The 14744-nt window shown below is 41.0% G+C and overlaps 1 protein-coding gene across 3 annotated transcripts in view; it reads right to left on the bottom strand.

The window, feature by feature from the left end:
• The window catches only part of ANXA4 (annexin A4), a 69918-nt gene that overhangs the window by 14205 nt on the left and 40969 nt on the right, over positions 1-14744 (bottom strand). For all 3 annotated transcript variants that reach the window (XM_082672585.1, XM_082672587.1, XM_082672586.1), the window contains exons 5-9: positions 11713-11826; positions 10787-10877; positions 9115-9194; positions 7952-8008; positions 1405-1498 (exon numbers count right to left, since the gene is read on the bottom strand). In XM_082672585.1, the coding sequence (XP_082528711.1) occupies positions 1405-1498; positions 7952-8008; positions 9115-9194; positions 10787-10877; positions 11713-11826 (436 nt within the window). The remainder of the gene's footprint in view (positions 1-1404; positions 1499-7951; positions 8009-9114; positions 9195-10786; positions 10878-11712; positions 11827-14744) is intronic.

Genomic DNA, 14744 nt, shown 5'->3' with positions numbered 1-14744 from the left:
TTCACTGGGATGCTTATAATATGCTTAGCACTGCACCTAGAAGATAATTAACAAAATCTTAGTTATTATGAATCCTCACTACTATTGTTGGTTGGTAAGAAAATTATGATGTTTTCTTTATTCAAATAATGCTGAAAAGATTTTCTTCCAGTGGCTTACAAGCAAATGTTTCATAACTGCCCAACTATTGACTTATGCCTGGAAGCGAAAATTGTTACAAATATATTTGCATTAAATCGGCTTCTGAGGACCTGCAGTTCTTGGAAAATAACACCAGGGAGAGATTTGCCTTACTAGTAATCAGGCAAGGGAAGGCAAAAAAAATAAGGATCTGAGTCAGAAGTTGGTGCATCTGATGACTGCCCATGACATTTATTAACTGGAGTAATCACCTACTGTCACTGTGGAATATCTGAAATAATTGCAACTTCCAAATGTGTTGTAATTTTCCATTTTTTTCACGTTTTCAATTTAGCAAACTCATTCTTCTCAAATTTCCCACAAGTTTTATAAATTGTGAGTGATGATAAGGGCATGATGAGTTTATAAAATTAGGATATAGCATACAGACCTCAAAAGCTTATATAAAAGATGAAATATTTTATTAAACCTTTATTGCTGTTCACAAGAAGAAAATAAACCTGACAATAAATATTCTACAATCGTATAGTACCTTTTTCCCAAAGAAGTTAAAATCACATTAAAAAGACTAGCATTATCAGAAGCAAACTAGAAACTTTACACATAGGAAATAAAATCTGAAATCATCCACTATTCATCTTATGCAACACACCCCCTAAAAAAATCACTTCTATTAGCTTTTTTTTTTCTTTGCGATACGCGGGCCTCTCACTGTTGTGGCCTCTCCCGTTGCAGAGCACAGGCTCAGCGGCCATGGCTCACGGGCGCAGCCGCTCCGCGGCATGTGGGATCTTCCCGGACCGGGGCACGAACCCGTGTCCCCTGCATCGGCAGGCGGACTCCCAACCACTGCGCCACCAGGGAAGCCCTCTATTAGCTTTTACAACTTGGATGTTAAATAGGAATAAATGTCAACCAACATTTCTATTTTATTGCTTGCTGATGTACTAAAGGTTTTGTCTTATGTAACTAAATTTAAATGGAACTGCTTTAGAAAAAGGACTGACTATGGAGGTCAGTTTCCTACCAACAGGAATTCCAAACTTCTATGAATATATCTGCTAATTATTCATAATTAATCTTTCAGCAATTGGCCCTCATGCACATTGTTGCACCCATACATTTCCAAGGTAAGACATCTAAGACAGTTCAGTAAAATTAGATCTTTGTACCAAGTAAAGGGAAAAAGGTTATCAATTACAGGTGATATAGTTTTCACTATCTTTCAAATAGTTTCTTTAGACAATGAGGCAAGTGCCTTACCATGCAACAGATGATTTTGATTCCGGGAACAGAGAACACTTAGAAATTTCACCTCATCTGTCCCCCATTTCTTCTCTCCAGCCTCATACAGGTCCTGAAGCCAAACAAAGTACAAGTTTAAAACACAATGGAGCAGGTGCCAGGACATATGTAAATATTTCCAGAACTTCAGAGAGCAGAGTTAGCTTAGTTTTATTTTGTTGATGATGGCGGTGGAAGTGGTGTTGGCAGTGAGTGGAAATGACTCAGGATTTTTCCTTAGGTATAAAACTAATGGGACTCTATAATATCTCCCTGAGAGTCAGGGCAAACACCAGCAGCTCCCTACATGCAGACTACATGTTTCTGTCTTAAGACCCGAAAGGAATGTCCTAGGCTTGGGCTGTCCTATACAGTAGCCACTAACTACATGTGGCTATTTGAATTTTAATTAATTACATAAAATTAAAAATTCAACTCCCCAGTCATACTGGCCACATTTCAAGTGCTCAGTGGCTACTTGTGGCTAGTGGCTACCCATACTAGACAGTGCAGATGTAGAACATTTTCAACATCACAGAAAAGTCTATTGGACAACACCACTCTGGAATGATCTGTGATTTGCTTGAGACTACAGAAGGTCTCACAGTAGAACCAGGACCCCATTAGTAATTGCTTATATTCCAACCTGGTAGAAATATAAGAAATTGATTCTGGTTACTTTAACTATATTATTACTTTTTTTTTTGGTTGTGCTGTGAAGCTTGTGGGGTCTTAGTTCCCCGACAAGGGATTAAACCCACTCCCTAAGCAGTGAAAGCGCGGAGTCCTAACCACTGGACCGCCAGGGAATTCCCTTTAACTATACGGTATTATCGATAAATCAAAACTACTGTTCATAACACCTCACACCCGTTACAATGGCTGCTATTTAAAACAAAGAAACAGAAAATAACAAGTGTTAATGAGTATGTGGAGAAATTGGAACCCTTGTGCTATGTCGGTGAGAATGTAAAATGATGCAGCTACTATAGAAGACAGCATGGCTTTTCCTCAAAAAAAGTAAAATGAAATTACCATATGATCTGGCAATACTACTTCTTGGTATATCTCCAAAAGAACTGAAGTTAGGATTTTAAAGAGTTATTTGTATCCCCATATTCAAAGCAGCATTATTCACAATAGCCAAAAGGTGGAAGCAACCCAAATGTCCATTGACACATGAATGGATTAATAAAACATGGTATATACACACACAGTAGAATACAAGGCAGTCTCAAAAAGGAAGGAAATTCTGACACATGCTACAGCAGAGATGAGGCTTGAGGACATTATGCTAAGTGAAATAAATCAGTCACAAGAAGACAAATACTGCATAATTCTACTTATATGAGGTACCTAGATGCATCAAAATCATGGAGCCCAAAAGTAGAATGATGGTTGCCAGTGACTGGGGCGAGGGGGAAATGAGTTGTTTAACAGGCATAGCGTTTCAGTTGTGCAAGTTCAGAAAAAGTTCTGAAGATTGGCTGCACAGCAATGTGCATATATTTAACACTACTGAACTGTATGCTTAAAAATGGTTAAGATGGTAAATTTTATATGTATTTTATTAAAAAAAAATTTTTAAACCCTACTGTTCATTTATAACCAGCAGCTGGCTTGTTCATTTTCTCAAAATTCCCTACCTTGATACATTGTGTCATTCCTTGGGCTTACCTCCATCTACTCAGCTGTTTCTTCACTTCCTTCTCTAATTCCCACACTATTAAAGAGTCAGTTCATAGGACCGTGGAATTTTAAAGCTGGGAGGGCACAAAAGGTTCATCTAATTCAGTGTTTTTCAAACTTGAATCTCAGCAGGCTTGTGACTGCTTCAATCACTAAAGCATGGTGGCAGTGACACTGATTTCTGAGGCTAGGTCATAAAGGTCAGGCAGCTTTGGTTCTCGTGGAGTGCTGCCTTTCCAGATGGTCCCTCTTGAAATGCAGCCGCCATGATCTGGGAAGCCCACGCCACCTGGAGAGGCCACATGTAAGAGATCCTTTCGAAGCCCCAGATGAGCCCAGCCTTTGAGTCACTGCAGCCCAGACACCAGACACATGAGTGATGGAGCCTTCAACCCCAGCCATTTGAGTCACCTCCAGCTACTCAAGTCTTCCCAGCTAAGACCTCTGACACTGCAGAGAGGAGACAAGCCATCTCACCTGTGCCTTGTGTGGATTATGGGCCCACAGAATCCATGGTCATACTAAAATGGTAGCTGTTTTATGTCACTGAGTTTGAGGTGGTTTGTTATACAGCAATAGTAACTAGAACATGTGGGCAAGGAACGAACTTTCAATCTGTCACAGAATGATACTTTTGTAAAATACCATAAGAATGAACTTGAGTAAAGTTTTAGTAATGGGTAGAAGATGGTATCTTTTTGTGTTAATTAAAAAAAATAACTAGTGAGGTTGGTCATCTTTTGGTGTATTTGCCATTTCTATTTTTCCTTTTTTTGAGTTGCCTGTTAATACACATGGACCATTTTTTTTTGAGAAATGGGGCATTCTTATTCATAGTATCAAAACTGTAGTTTACTTATGTACTTTATATATTAAGCTTATTATACATAAGGTGAAATTTCTTCCCATTCTATCATTTGATCTTGTAATTTTGTTTGTGGTATTGTTTGCTAAGACAGTGCATTTTTTTTTTTTTTTTAGCCAAACTATCAACCCTTTTCCTTTATGGTTTCTGCCTTAAAAGAAAATGCATACAAAATCCTTTCCCAGCTCCAGATTTAAAAAAGAGTATTTAACTATACTTTTTTATAGTACCTTTATGGCTTGCTTTATTTATGTTAAAAATTTCAATCTATTTGGAGTTTATTACGATGTCAGGTGAAAGTTGCGATCTAACTTTATTGTTTCCCAAATGGTTAGCCAATTGTCCCAACTCCACTGAGTAATCTGTGTTTTCTTCACTGACTTGAAATGCATCTATTCTGTATGTATTCCTGAATATTCTCACATAGGCTTGGTTCTGCTCTTAGACTTTCTAATCATTCCATTGACTTCTCCCTATTCTTACACCAGGACCAGATGCTTTAATTTATTTGTACATTTATTATATATTTAAATATATTTTAGGGCAAATTTGTCCACACCCTTCTTGTTGAGATTCTAATCTCCACAGTGTTTCCTCTATATTCTTCCTCTTCTCTGATTGCTTTGTCCTTTTCTTCTGAACCCTGGAAATTTTTTAGTACTGCCTTCCACAATGATTATTTTCTGCAATGTCATTTCTGATCATTTCTGCTTCTAATAAACATTTAGATTCTGTCTTTCCTTGTTCCTAAGAACACCTCTCCTCCACTCATGTAGCTCTCTCTTTATCTCTGCTTGCCCTTCATCCAGCTCCATTTTCATCTCCATTATTTTCTCATTGCATCTTTTTTATTTTTGGCTCTTGTTTAATTAAAAGCTGTCGTTCTCTCATTTGTGTCAGGATCCAAAGTGATCTGAAATCTGTCTCTTCCATATAGAGAGCCCATGTTTGCCTCCCTTTGTGGCCCAGTTTGTTCACAGACCACAAAGTGTTTGAGCTGGGATTTGTTGATGTTCATGCTCTTTGATCTTGAAATGATGAACAGTATATCCAGACCTGGTTTTTCCCCTAGAATGAGGTGAAGTGGATTCTCCTTTGAGCTCCTCACTTTTCATTTGGATGAATTTCAAACAGGAGGACATGCTGCTGGTCCAGTGGAGGCACCTGAGACACAGCCCAAGTCTTCCCTGAGGAGTTTCCCCATTTGCAGGAAGCCGCTGTGTCTATTTCTAGTGGGGGCAGGGCGTGTGTGTGTGTGTGTGTGTGTGTGTGTTAGCATCTTTTCTGGGGCAGGAATGGCTCTCCTGCATCCCTGGCCCAGCTTTGCTGCCCATCTGGCATTTTAATGGCCCTCCTCCACAGTTTCCAGTGTTGATGCAGATTTTTCTCTATTTTTGTATTTCCTGGTTTGTTTGTTTTTCAGAAGGGAATCAAACATGTGCCATCTTCTAACAAAAGCTCCAAGGGGCATTTTAATGTGGCATTAATATCCTACAAATTTCTTTTTAAAGTAGGAATTCTAAATACTGCCTGCTATTTCCTTCAATGCAGTTTTCATACCAAGAATAGATAAAATTGGACTTTTAGATAATAGCCTCTCTATACTTTAAAATTTCTGCCTTTGATAATAAATTACTAGCTAATTCCACTTGTTCTGATAATTCTTTTCATCTCAAACTCATTTACTTTCCTACATCAAAATTCAGCTATAATACCCAAAGTTTGCACATATCCGTTACTGCTGACGTATGTTAAAGAGCGAAGGTTGACCAGGTTTTCCTACTGTCTCATCTTGGAAGAAGAGCTGAAGCCTTGACTGGAGTTGTTCTTAAATTCCTTGCCTCTCTGTAAGACTTGGAGGATCCAGAAAAACCCTATTCTGAGTTCTACTGCTTCTACTCCTTCCAACTTCTCCCAGCCCAAATTTGTTTGGAAGCACCTTTTCATCTGGTCACTTCCAAGGAGAACTGTGCTCCTTGAAGAACTCTCAAGTATTTGTTGAATTGCATGGTTTTCGTTGTGTGTATTTTTTTTTAATTTAGGTATAACTGACATATAACGTTATTTTAGTTTCAAGTGTAAAACATAATGATTTGATATTTGTATGTATTGAGAAATGATCATCACAATGAGTCTAGTTATCATCTGGCACCATACACAGTTACAAAATTTTTTTTCTTATGATGAGGACTTTTAAGATCTTTTTCTCTTTGGAACTTTCAAGTATGCAATACACTGTTATTAACTGCAGTCGCTGTGGTGTACATTATATCCTTATGACTTACTTATTTTATAACTAAGTCTACCTTTTGATCCCCTTCACCCATTTTGCCCACCTCCACCCCTGCCTCTGGCAACCACCAATCTGTTCTCTGTATCTATGAGGTTGGTTTTTTTGGTTGTTGTTTGTCTGTTTAGATTCCACACATAGGTGAGATCATACAGTATTTGTCTTTCTCTTTCTGACTTATTTCACTTAGCATAATGCCCTCCATTCACATTGTTGCAAATAGTAAGATTTCATCCTTTTTTTATGGCTGACTAGCATTATTCCATTGTACATATACACCACAATTTCTTTATCCATTCATCTATTGATGGGCACTTGGGTTGCTCCCATATCTTGGCTATTGTAAATAATACTGCAATGAACAAGGGAGTGCATATATCTTTTTGAGTGTTTTCATTTTTGAGGGGTAAATACCAGAAGTGAAATTGCTGGATCACAAGGTAGTTCTATTTTTATATATTTTTTGAGGAAACTCCATACTGTTTTCCATAGTGGCTGCACCAATTTACATTCCCACCAACAGTGCATGCGGGTTCCCTTTTCTTCACATCCTCGCCAACACTCGTTACATGTTGTCTTTTTGATGACAACCATTCTGACAGGAGTGAGGTGATATCTCACTGTGGTTTTGATTTGCATTTCCCTGATGTCTAGTGATGTTGAGCATCTTTTCATGTGTCTGTTGGCCATCTGTATGTCTTTGGAAAAATGTCTATTCAGATCTTCTGCCCATTTTAAAATTGCATGGTTTGGGTTTTTGCTATTGAGTTGTACGAATTCTTTACGTATTTTAGATATTAACCCTTTATTAGATATATGATTTGCAAGTATTTTCTCTCATTTAGTATGTTGCTTTTTCATTTTGTTGATGGTTTTTTTTGCTGTGCAGAAGCTTTTTAGTTTGATGTAGTCCTACTTGTTTATTTTTGATTCTGTTGCTTTTGCTTTGGTGTCAGATTAAAATAATTATTGCTAAGACCCATATCAAGTAGCTTATCACCTATGTTTTCTTCTAGAAGCTTTATGGTTTCAGGTCTTACTTTCAAGTCTTTAATTCATTTTGAGCGAAGTTTTGTGTATGGTGTAAGGTAGTGGTCCACTTTCATTCTTTTGTTTATGGCTTTTCAGTTTTCCCAACAAAATTTATCAAAGAGACTATCTTTTGCCCATTGTATATTCTTGGCGCCTTTGTCATGAATTAATGCATGGGTTTATTTCTCAGCTTTGTATTCTGTTCCATTGATCTGTATGTCTGTTTTAATGCCAATACCGTACTGCTTTGATTACCATAGCTTTATAATATGAATTGTATGGTTTTAAAAAAATCAAACAGATCTGGATTCAAAGAGCACAATTCCACCAGCTATGTGATGTTATACAAGTTACTTAAATCTATGCATCTGTCTCCTAATCTATAAAACAGAAGTAATAACATCTACTTCACAGATCTGTTGTAAGGAAGAAATGTAAAGTAGTTAACACAATGCCTAGCACCTAGTAAACCCACAAAAAGGTGAGAGTGGGTATATATATATATATATATATATATATACACATATATATATATATGTATATATATGTGTGTGTGTGTGTGTGTCCATCAACTAGGACACAGCTAGTGTCCACCAACTAGGGTCTGTCTTATTGGCAAAAGAGAAGAAAGAGGCTGCAGTTCTACTGACCTGGGCATCCTGTCTCACGAGAGCATCATCCAGATAATTTCCTTCATCCCTGCCACCCTGAGGATGAGAAAAACAAACCCTGAGCATGAGAAAAACAAACCAAAGAGACTGAGAGAGGATCCATGAAGATTTGGGAGGTCTGATAAGACAGAGTGTGTGGGAACCCAAGGACATGGTAATTAGACAGAAGGGGTCCTGAGTCCAGCTTAGGGAGAGAGGACAGATGTCTTTGAACGTGCTTGCGATATTCCCACAGTTCTGAGCTGACCGATCAGAAGGCAAGCTCGGTGTGGCTCCCTGATGTTGTGTGGGCGTCTCTGCCAGCTGAAGGGGCAGGAGGACACATATGGCCTGGTGACTGCTCCCTCTGGGACAGTCCTCTACTCCTTCCTCCCCTGCCCCCACTCCTGTATCTTCCCTGCTGACTTATGCCTTCCTAACTGGCAAATGTACACTGATCAATTCTGCCAAACAGGAGCTGGAAAGACAGGAGAATCAAGAGACTCTGGGGCCAACGGTGGGGGCTTGAGGAGCACCTGAAAGTGCCCCATCCCTCACCAACACCAGCTCACCAGGAAGGCCTTGCAAATCCATCTCTCTTTTCTGGCACCCCTGCTCCCACACTAGCCCAGACCTGCTTTTTTCACGGTATCTGGAATACCGAGGTAACCTTCCTGCCTGGGCTCCCCGCCTCTGGTTCAATTCATCTAACATATCGCTATAACATTACTCTTCCTGGGACTTCCGGGGCAGTCCAGTGCTTAAGACTTCGCCTTGCAATGCAGGTGCGATTCCTGGTCAGAGCTAAGATCCCACACGTGCAAAAAAAACCCGAAACATAAAACAGAAGCAATATTGTAACAAATTCAATAAAGACTTTAAAAATGGTCCACATCAAAAAACAAAAAACAACTTTAAAACAAACAAAAAAAGAGCACCTGGCATGTATCCGGTGCTTGTATGTATAAATGAGAACAAATGGGCCTACATGACTAGCCAGAGTCTTTAAAGGAGAGAGGATAAAATAACAGAGACCCAAGAAAAACACAGGGGAATATGCCCATTTGGGAGGGTGAAAAGATGAGAAAGGTTGGAAAAGTGGGTAGAGAGTAAGTGTCTCAATAACACCCAACCCTCCCCCGCAAAAGGAGGGAGCGACTCACAGCAGACAGAGACACCAGCACGCGCTGGAACATAAGCGACGTGTCAGAGCGAATGTCATCTTCAAGGCTCCGCCCATATTCTAGCAAGAGAGTAAAATCAGTGACATCAGAGTAAAGAACCCTGCCCGGCACCACATCACACCCCAGAGCCTCCCACCCTCTTCAGGACCTGTCTACTGAAGCAGCTCCTTGTGAGGTTTTTCAGCCCACACACAGTTTTCCAAAAACTAAACTCTGGTAAAATGGTCAAGATAAGTTTAGCTTGTCATTAGAGGGGAAATGAGATGCTCTTTTTCCTTGAATTGGGCAGTTGAGAAGGCCGGGCTGTGATCCCCACTCTGTGGTTCCTACCGTCCAGGGGTTTGTCCTGAACATGGTTGGCAGTGACGCAGAGAAGCAGCTAAGCAGCCCGTGGAAAGGCAAACAGAGTGGGGTTTCTGAACCTGTGTTTGGGGACAAGCCAGGGACTGTCCATAGGGAGAAGTCCTGTATGCGGCAGACGTGGGGAGCCAGCGCTAGAACCAGACTCCCGAGGTTTAGAATCTCCAGATCTGAACACTTACCAAAAAACTCTTATTGTTTTGTTTTCTTTCTACCAAAGTGTATGTGTTTATTACAGAAAACTTAGGAAAAAACAACTAAGTAAAATGAAGGGAGGAAAAGAAAACCTCATCATGAATCTAATCACCCAGATATAATAATCATTGATAACATTGTGGTGAATATCCTTCCTCATTTCCCCCCATACACACATATTCTTTTTCTTTCTTTGAAAAACGGGATCATAGCATCCCATTTTATGATTTGTCCTTTTCACTTATCCATACACCATACCACTTATTGTAATTTAATAATATCCTTCAATATACATTTTGATGACTACATTGTGTGTGTGTACCATATTTTGTTTAGCCAACCTGTTGGACATTTTAAGCTAATATAAGCAACACTGTGTGCTCTAAACCTTTGTGCATTTTTATTATATTCTTAGGGTAAAAAGGTAGGCATCTTTTAAAGGCATGTATTGATGTATTGTTCTCTGGAGAATTTTTTTTTTTTTTTTGTGGTACGCGGGCCTCTCACTGTTGTAGCCTCTCCCGTTGCGGAGCACAGGCTCCGGATGCGCAGTCTCAGCGGCCATGGCTCACGGGCCCAGCCGCTCCGCGGCATGTGGGATCCTCCCGGACCGGGGCACGAACCCGTGTCCCCTGCATCGGCAGGCGGACTCTCAACCACTGCGCCACCAGGGAAGCCCTCTGGAGATTCTTAAGAGGGGAACAAGTGGTTATCCCTCTGAGGTGGCTGCAGGACCTATAGTCCAGTCTGAAGGTAAGAAGTTGGGCAAGACTGCTCCTCCAGGCCATTCCCTGGAATGCTAAGATTCAATGGCACCACCACTTTTGAACAAGCACCTCTGATTCTCTGCTTGATAATAAGGAACCCCTTTCCAGCTTTCAGGGTAATAAAACCCTGGGTAGCCTAAGTAGAGTGGCAGGTGCATCTGAGAAGTCTTGAAAAGCCAACAGTCATTTGTGTAGACAGGGATCTGCCTGAAGGCAGAGCTTGGAACTGAGGATCCCTCATGGTCAGTGTTTCAGTGGGTAACCACCTGCTGTTACTCTAGGTCTCAGAGAACAGGGCCTCAGCCAGGGCCACTGAGGATGCTACATACGCAGCTGGTAGGTCTGGTTTATGCGCCGGATCTCCTCGGGCATCCGGGAGGCCAGGATCTCAATCAGGCAGCCCTCATCCGTGCCTGCGCCCTAAATGCAAAACCCAGAGGAGAGGGCTATGAGTCAGTTTACCAAGTTGAGTCCCACACACAGGAGGAATACAACCAGGAATCTGCAGAGAATAAAAACAACTCACCAAGTTCTAGCAACAGGATTTGCTCCTTTTTAACTGTCCGACCCAAATTCCAACATGTTTACTACAATCATTATTAGTCATAACATACATTTATAGGCTGTTTCTATGTGCTGGTTAGGGACAGTTTCTGCCCTCTGGGGGCTGTCTTTCCTTGCCCTCCCCTGTACTTTTCCTTTGCAGGGCAGAATCTTCTGGCAAAGGCTGTTATCTCTTTGTTTTTCCAGAGTCTAGCCCAGAACCTTCCACGAGGCTGAGTATTTACTGACATGGTGGAGGAGGGTAGTTGTATTTGAATTTCATACTTGGTCATTAACAATCGGCAGACCCTGGGGTAGGGCACAGTGGATCCAGCATCCAGCTGAGAACACTTTACCAGTTCTGAGCAGACCGAGAGGCCCCCAAGATGTCAGTCAGAAGTTTCATATCTCAAAAGTAGCTAATACAGCAAGAAAGCTTCTGGAGCTGCACCAAAAGCACAAGTTTAATCAGTCCCCAGTGAGCCACAGGAAAGAACAAATGATTCCTTAACCTCTGGAGAGACAACTTTTAAATTACAGTGGCTAGAATGCAATGTCATGTTTTCAAGTTGTCATAAATGCAGGAAAATCTTTCTCCTATATCTCCTCCTCCCCACTCTCAGGAGGCCTCTATCACTGATTCTTGAGAAAGCCCGCCAGCAGCCAGCATTTACACAAACAGCACCGAGAGCAGGAGGGGAGGACCACGAACCTTCAAGGCCTTTCGCAGCTCCTGCACGTCGTACAGCACCGTGGGCGTCATCATCCCCAAGATCACCTGCTCGAAGTTGCCACTCAGTTCTGACTTCAAGTCGTCCATCAGGTCCTGGGACACAAGAAAGCACGCTGCTTAACTGCTACAGTAACGGAAACCAGCCACCCTCAGAGGGGTCCAGGGACGGCTGGGGGCTCCAAGACCCTTTCAGGGGCTGGTGTGCACAAAACCAACTTCGTAATAACACTAAGACGTGGGATCTGACTTTACACGCTCATCCTCTCACAGTTGTCCAGGGAAGCTTTCCAAAGGCTACTCGGTACGTCTACAGATCTACAGTTATGCGAAAAGGCTATTAAAATACTCCTCCCGGGCTTCCCTAGTGGCGCAGTGGTTGAGAGTTCGCCTGCCGATGCAGGGGATACGGGTTCGTGCCCCGGTCCGGGAGGATTCCACATGCCGCGGAGCAACTGGGCCCGTGAGCCATGGCCGCTGGGCCTGCGCGTCCGGAGCCTGTGCTCCGCGACGGGAGAGGCCACAACAGTGAGAGGCCCGCGTATTGCAAAAAAAAAAAAAAATAATAATAATAAAATATTCCTCCCTTTCCCAACTACCTATCTGTACAAGACCAGATTTCCTTCCTACTTCAACCAAAACCACATATCGCAACAAGTTGAAAGCAGAAGCAGATATGAGAATCCAGGGTATTCCATTAAGCAGACATTAAAGAGATTTGCAAAATATTAAAAGAATGCCAATCCTCTCACTAATTTTTTCTCTTTTGGAATATAAAGCTATTTTTTCCTAAAATCGTTATTTATGTTAACATGTAATATGTTTTTTATAGATTTTTAAATAAGTTAACAAATACCTATTTTTAAATGTCCTTAATTTAAATTAAGTTTTAATTTTTAAAATGGTTAACATCAATAGATGTAACCCACAAAAACAGAAAGGTCCTCAATAATTTAGGAGTGTAAAGGGGTTCCAACGTCAGTGTATTCGCTCACTTAACAATATACCCTGAATGTATTTCCAAGTCAATATTTACCTACAACATATTTAACAGCTGCAGAAATTTCCATATGTAGAGGCAATATAATTTCTTTAATAAGACCCCCGTTCTATTTTTCTACTATTCTTCTAAACAAGCATTTAGCTGCATCCTTGTGATCATTCATGATTATTTCTTAACGCTCAATGATTAAAAAGAAATGCAATTATTTGGACAAAGGACCAATTTCTTTTTGTGTGTGTGTGTAAACAGCTCCATGAGTTTTTACTAGACATTTTTTTAACCCACAAAAATGGAATTATATCAACCGCATTTTTCTTTTTTTATACAGCAGGTTACTAGTCATCAATTTTATACACATCAGTGTATACATGTCAATCCCAATCGCCCAATTCAGCACACCACCATCCCCAACCCCCCACAGTTTTCCCCCATTGGTGTCCATACGTTTCTTCTCTACATCTGTGTCTCAAATTCTACTCTGCAAACCGGTTCATCTGTACCATTTTTCTATGTTCCACATACATGCGTTAATATACGATATTTGTTTTTTCTTTCTGACTTACTTCACTCTGTACGACAGTCTCTAGATCCATCCACGTCTCTACAAATGACCCAGTTTCGTTCCTTTTAATGGCTGATTAACATTCCATTGAATATATGTACCCCACATCTTCTTTAACCATTCATCTGTCGATGGGCATTTAGGTTGCTTCCATGACCTGGCTATTGTAAATAGTGCTGCAATGAACATTGGAGTGCATGTGTCTTTCTGAATCATGGTTTTCTCTGGGTATGTGCCCAGTAGTGGGATTGCTGGGTCATATGGTAATTCTATTTTTAGTCTTTTAAGGAACCTCCATACTGTTCTCCATAGTGGCTATATGAATTTACATTCCAACCAACAGTGCAAGAGGGTTCCCTTTTCTCCACACCCTCTCCAGCATTTCTTGTTTGTAGATTTTCTGATGATGCCCATTCTAACTGGTGTGAGGTGATACCTCATTGTAGTTCTGATCTGCATTCCTCTAATAATTAGTGATGTTGAGCAGCTTTTCATGTGCTTCTTGGCTATCTGTACGTCTTCTTTGGAGAAAAGTCTATTTAGGTCTTCTGCCCATTTTTGGATTAGGTTGTTTGTTTTTCTAATATTGAGCTGCATGAGCTGTTTCTATATTTTAGAGATTAATCCTTTGTCAGTTGATTCGTTTGCAAATATTTTCTCCCATTCTGAGGGTAGTCTTTTCGTCTTGTTTATGGTTTCCTTTGTTGTGCAAAAGCTCTGAAGTTTCATTAGGTCCCATTTGTTTATTTTTGTTTTTATTTCCATTACTCTAGGAGGTGGATGAAAAAAGATCTCTGTTAAACATTTCTTGCATCTTCTTGATCTTTGCCTCCATTCTTTTTCCGAGGTCCTGGGATCATCTTCACTATCAATATTCTGAATTCTTTTTCTGGAAGGTTGCCTATCTCCACTTCATTTAGTTGTTTTTCTGGGGTTTTATCTTGTTCCTTCATCTGGTACATAGCCCTCTGCCTTTTCATCTTGTCTATCTTTCTGTGAATGTGGTTTTTGTTCCACAGGCTGCAGGATTGTATTTCTTCTTGCTTCTGCTGTCTGCCCTCTGGTGGATGAGGCTATCTAAGAGGCTTGTGCAAGTTTCCTGATGGGAGGGACTGGTGGTGGGTAGAGCTGACTGTTGCTCTGGTGGGCAGAGCTCAGTAAAACTTTAATCCCCTTGAGTGTTGATGGGTGGGCCTGGGTTCCCTCCCTGTTGGTTGTTTGGCCTGAGGCAACCGAACACTGGAGCCTACCTGGGCTCTTTGGGGGTAATGGCGGACTCTGGGAGGGCTCATGCCAAGGAGTACTTCCAAGAACTTCTGCTGCCAGTGTCCTTGTCCCCAAGGTGAGCCACCGCAACCCCCGGCCTCTGCAGGAGACCCTCCAACACTAGCAGGTAGTTCTGGTTCAGTCTCCCCTTGGGTCACTGCTCCTTCCCCTGGGTCCTGATGT

Source organism: Grampus griseus, assembly GCF_964374135.1.
Source record: "Grampus griseus genome assembly, chromosome: 15".
Taxonomy (NCBI): domain Eukaryota; kingdom Metazoa; phylum Chordata; class Mammalia; order Artiodactyla; family Delphinidae; genus Grampus; species Grampus griseus.
This window is presented reverse-complemented; position numbering and strand designations above follow the sequence as displayed.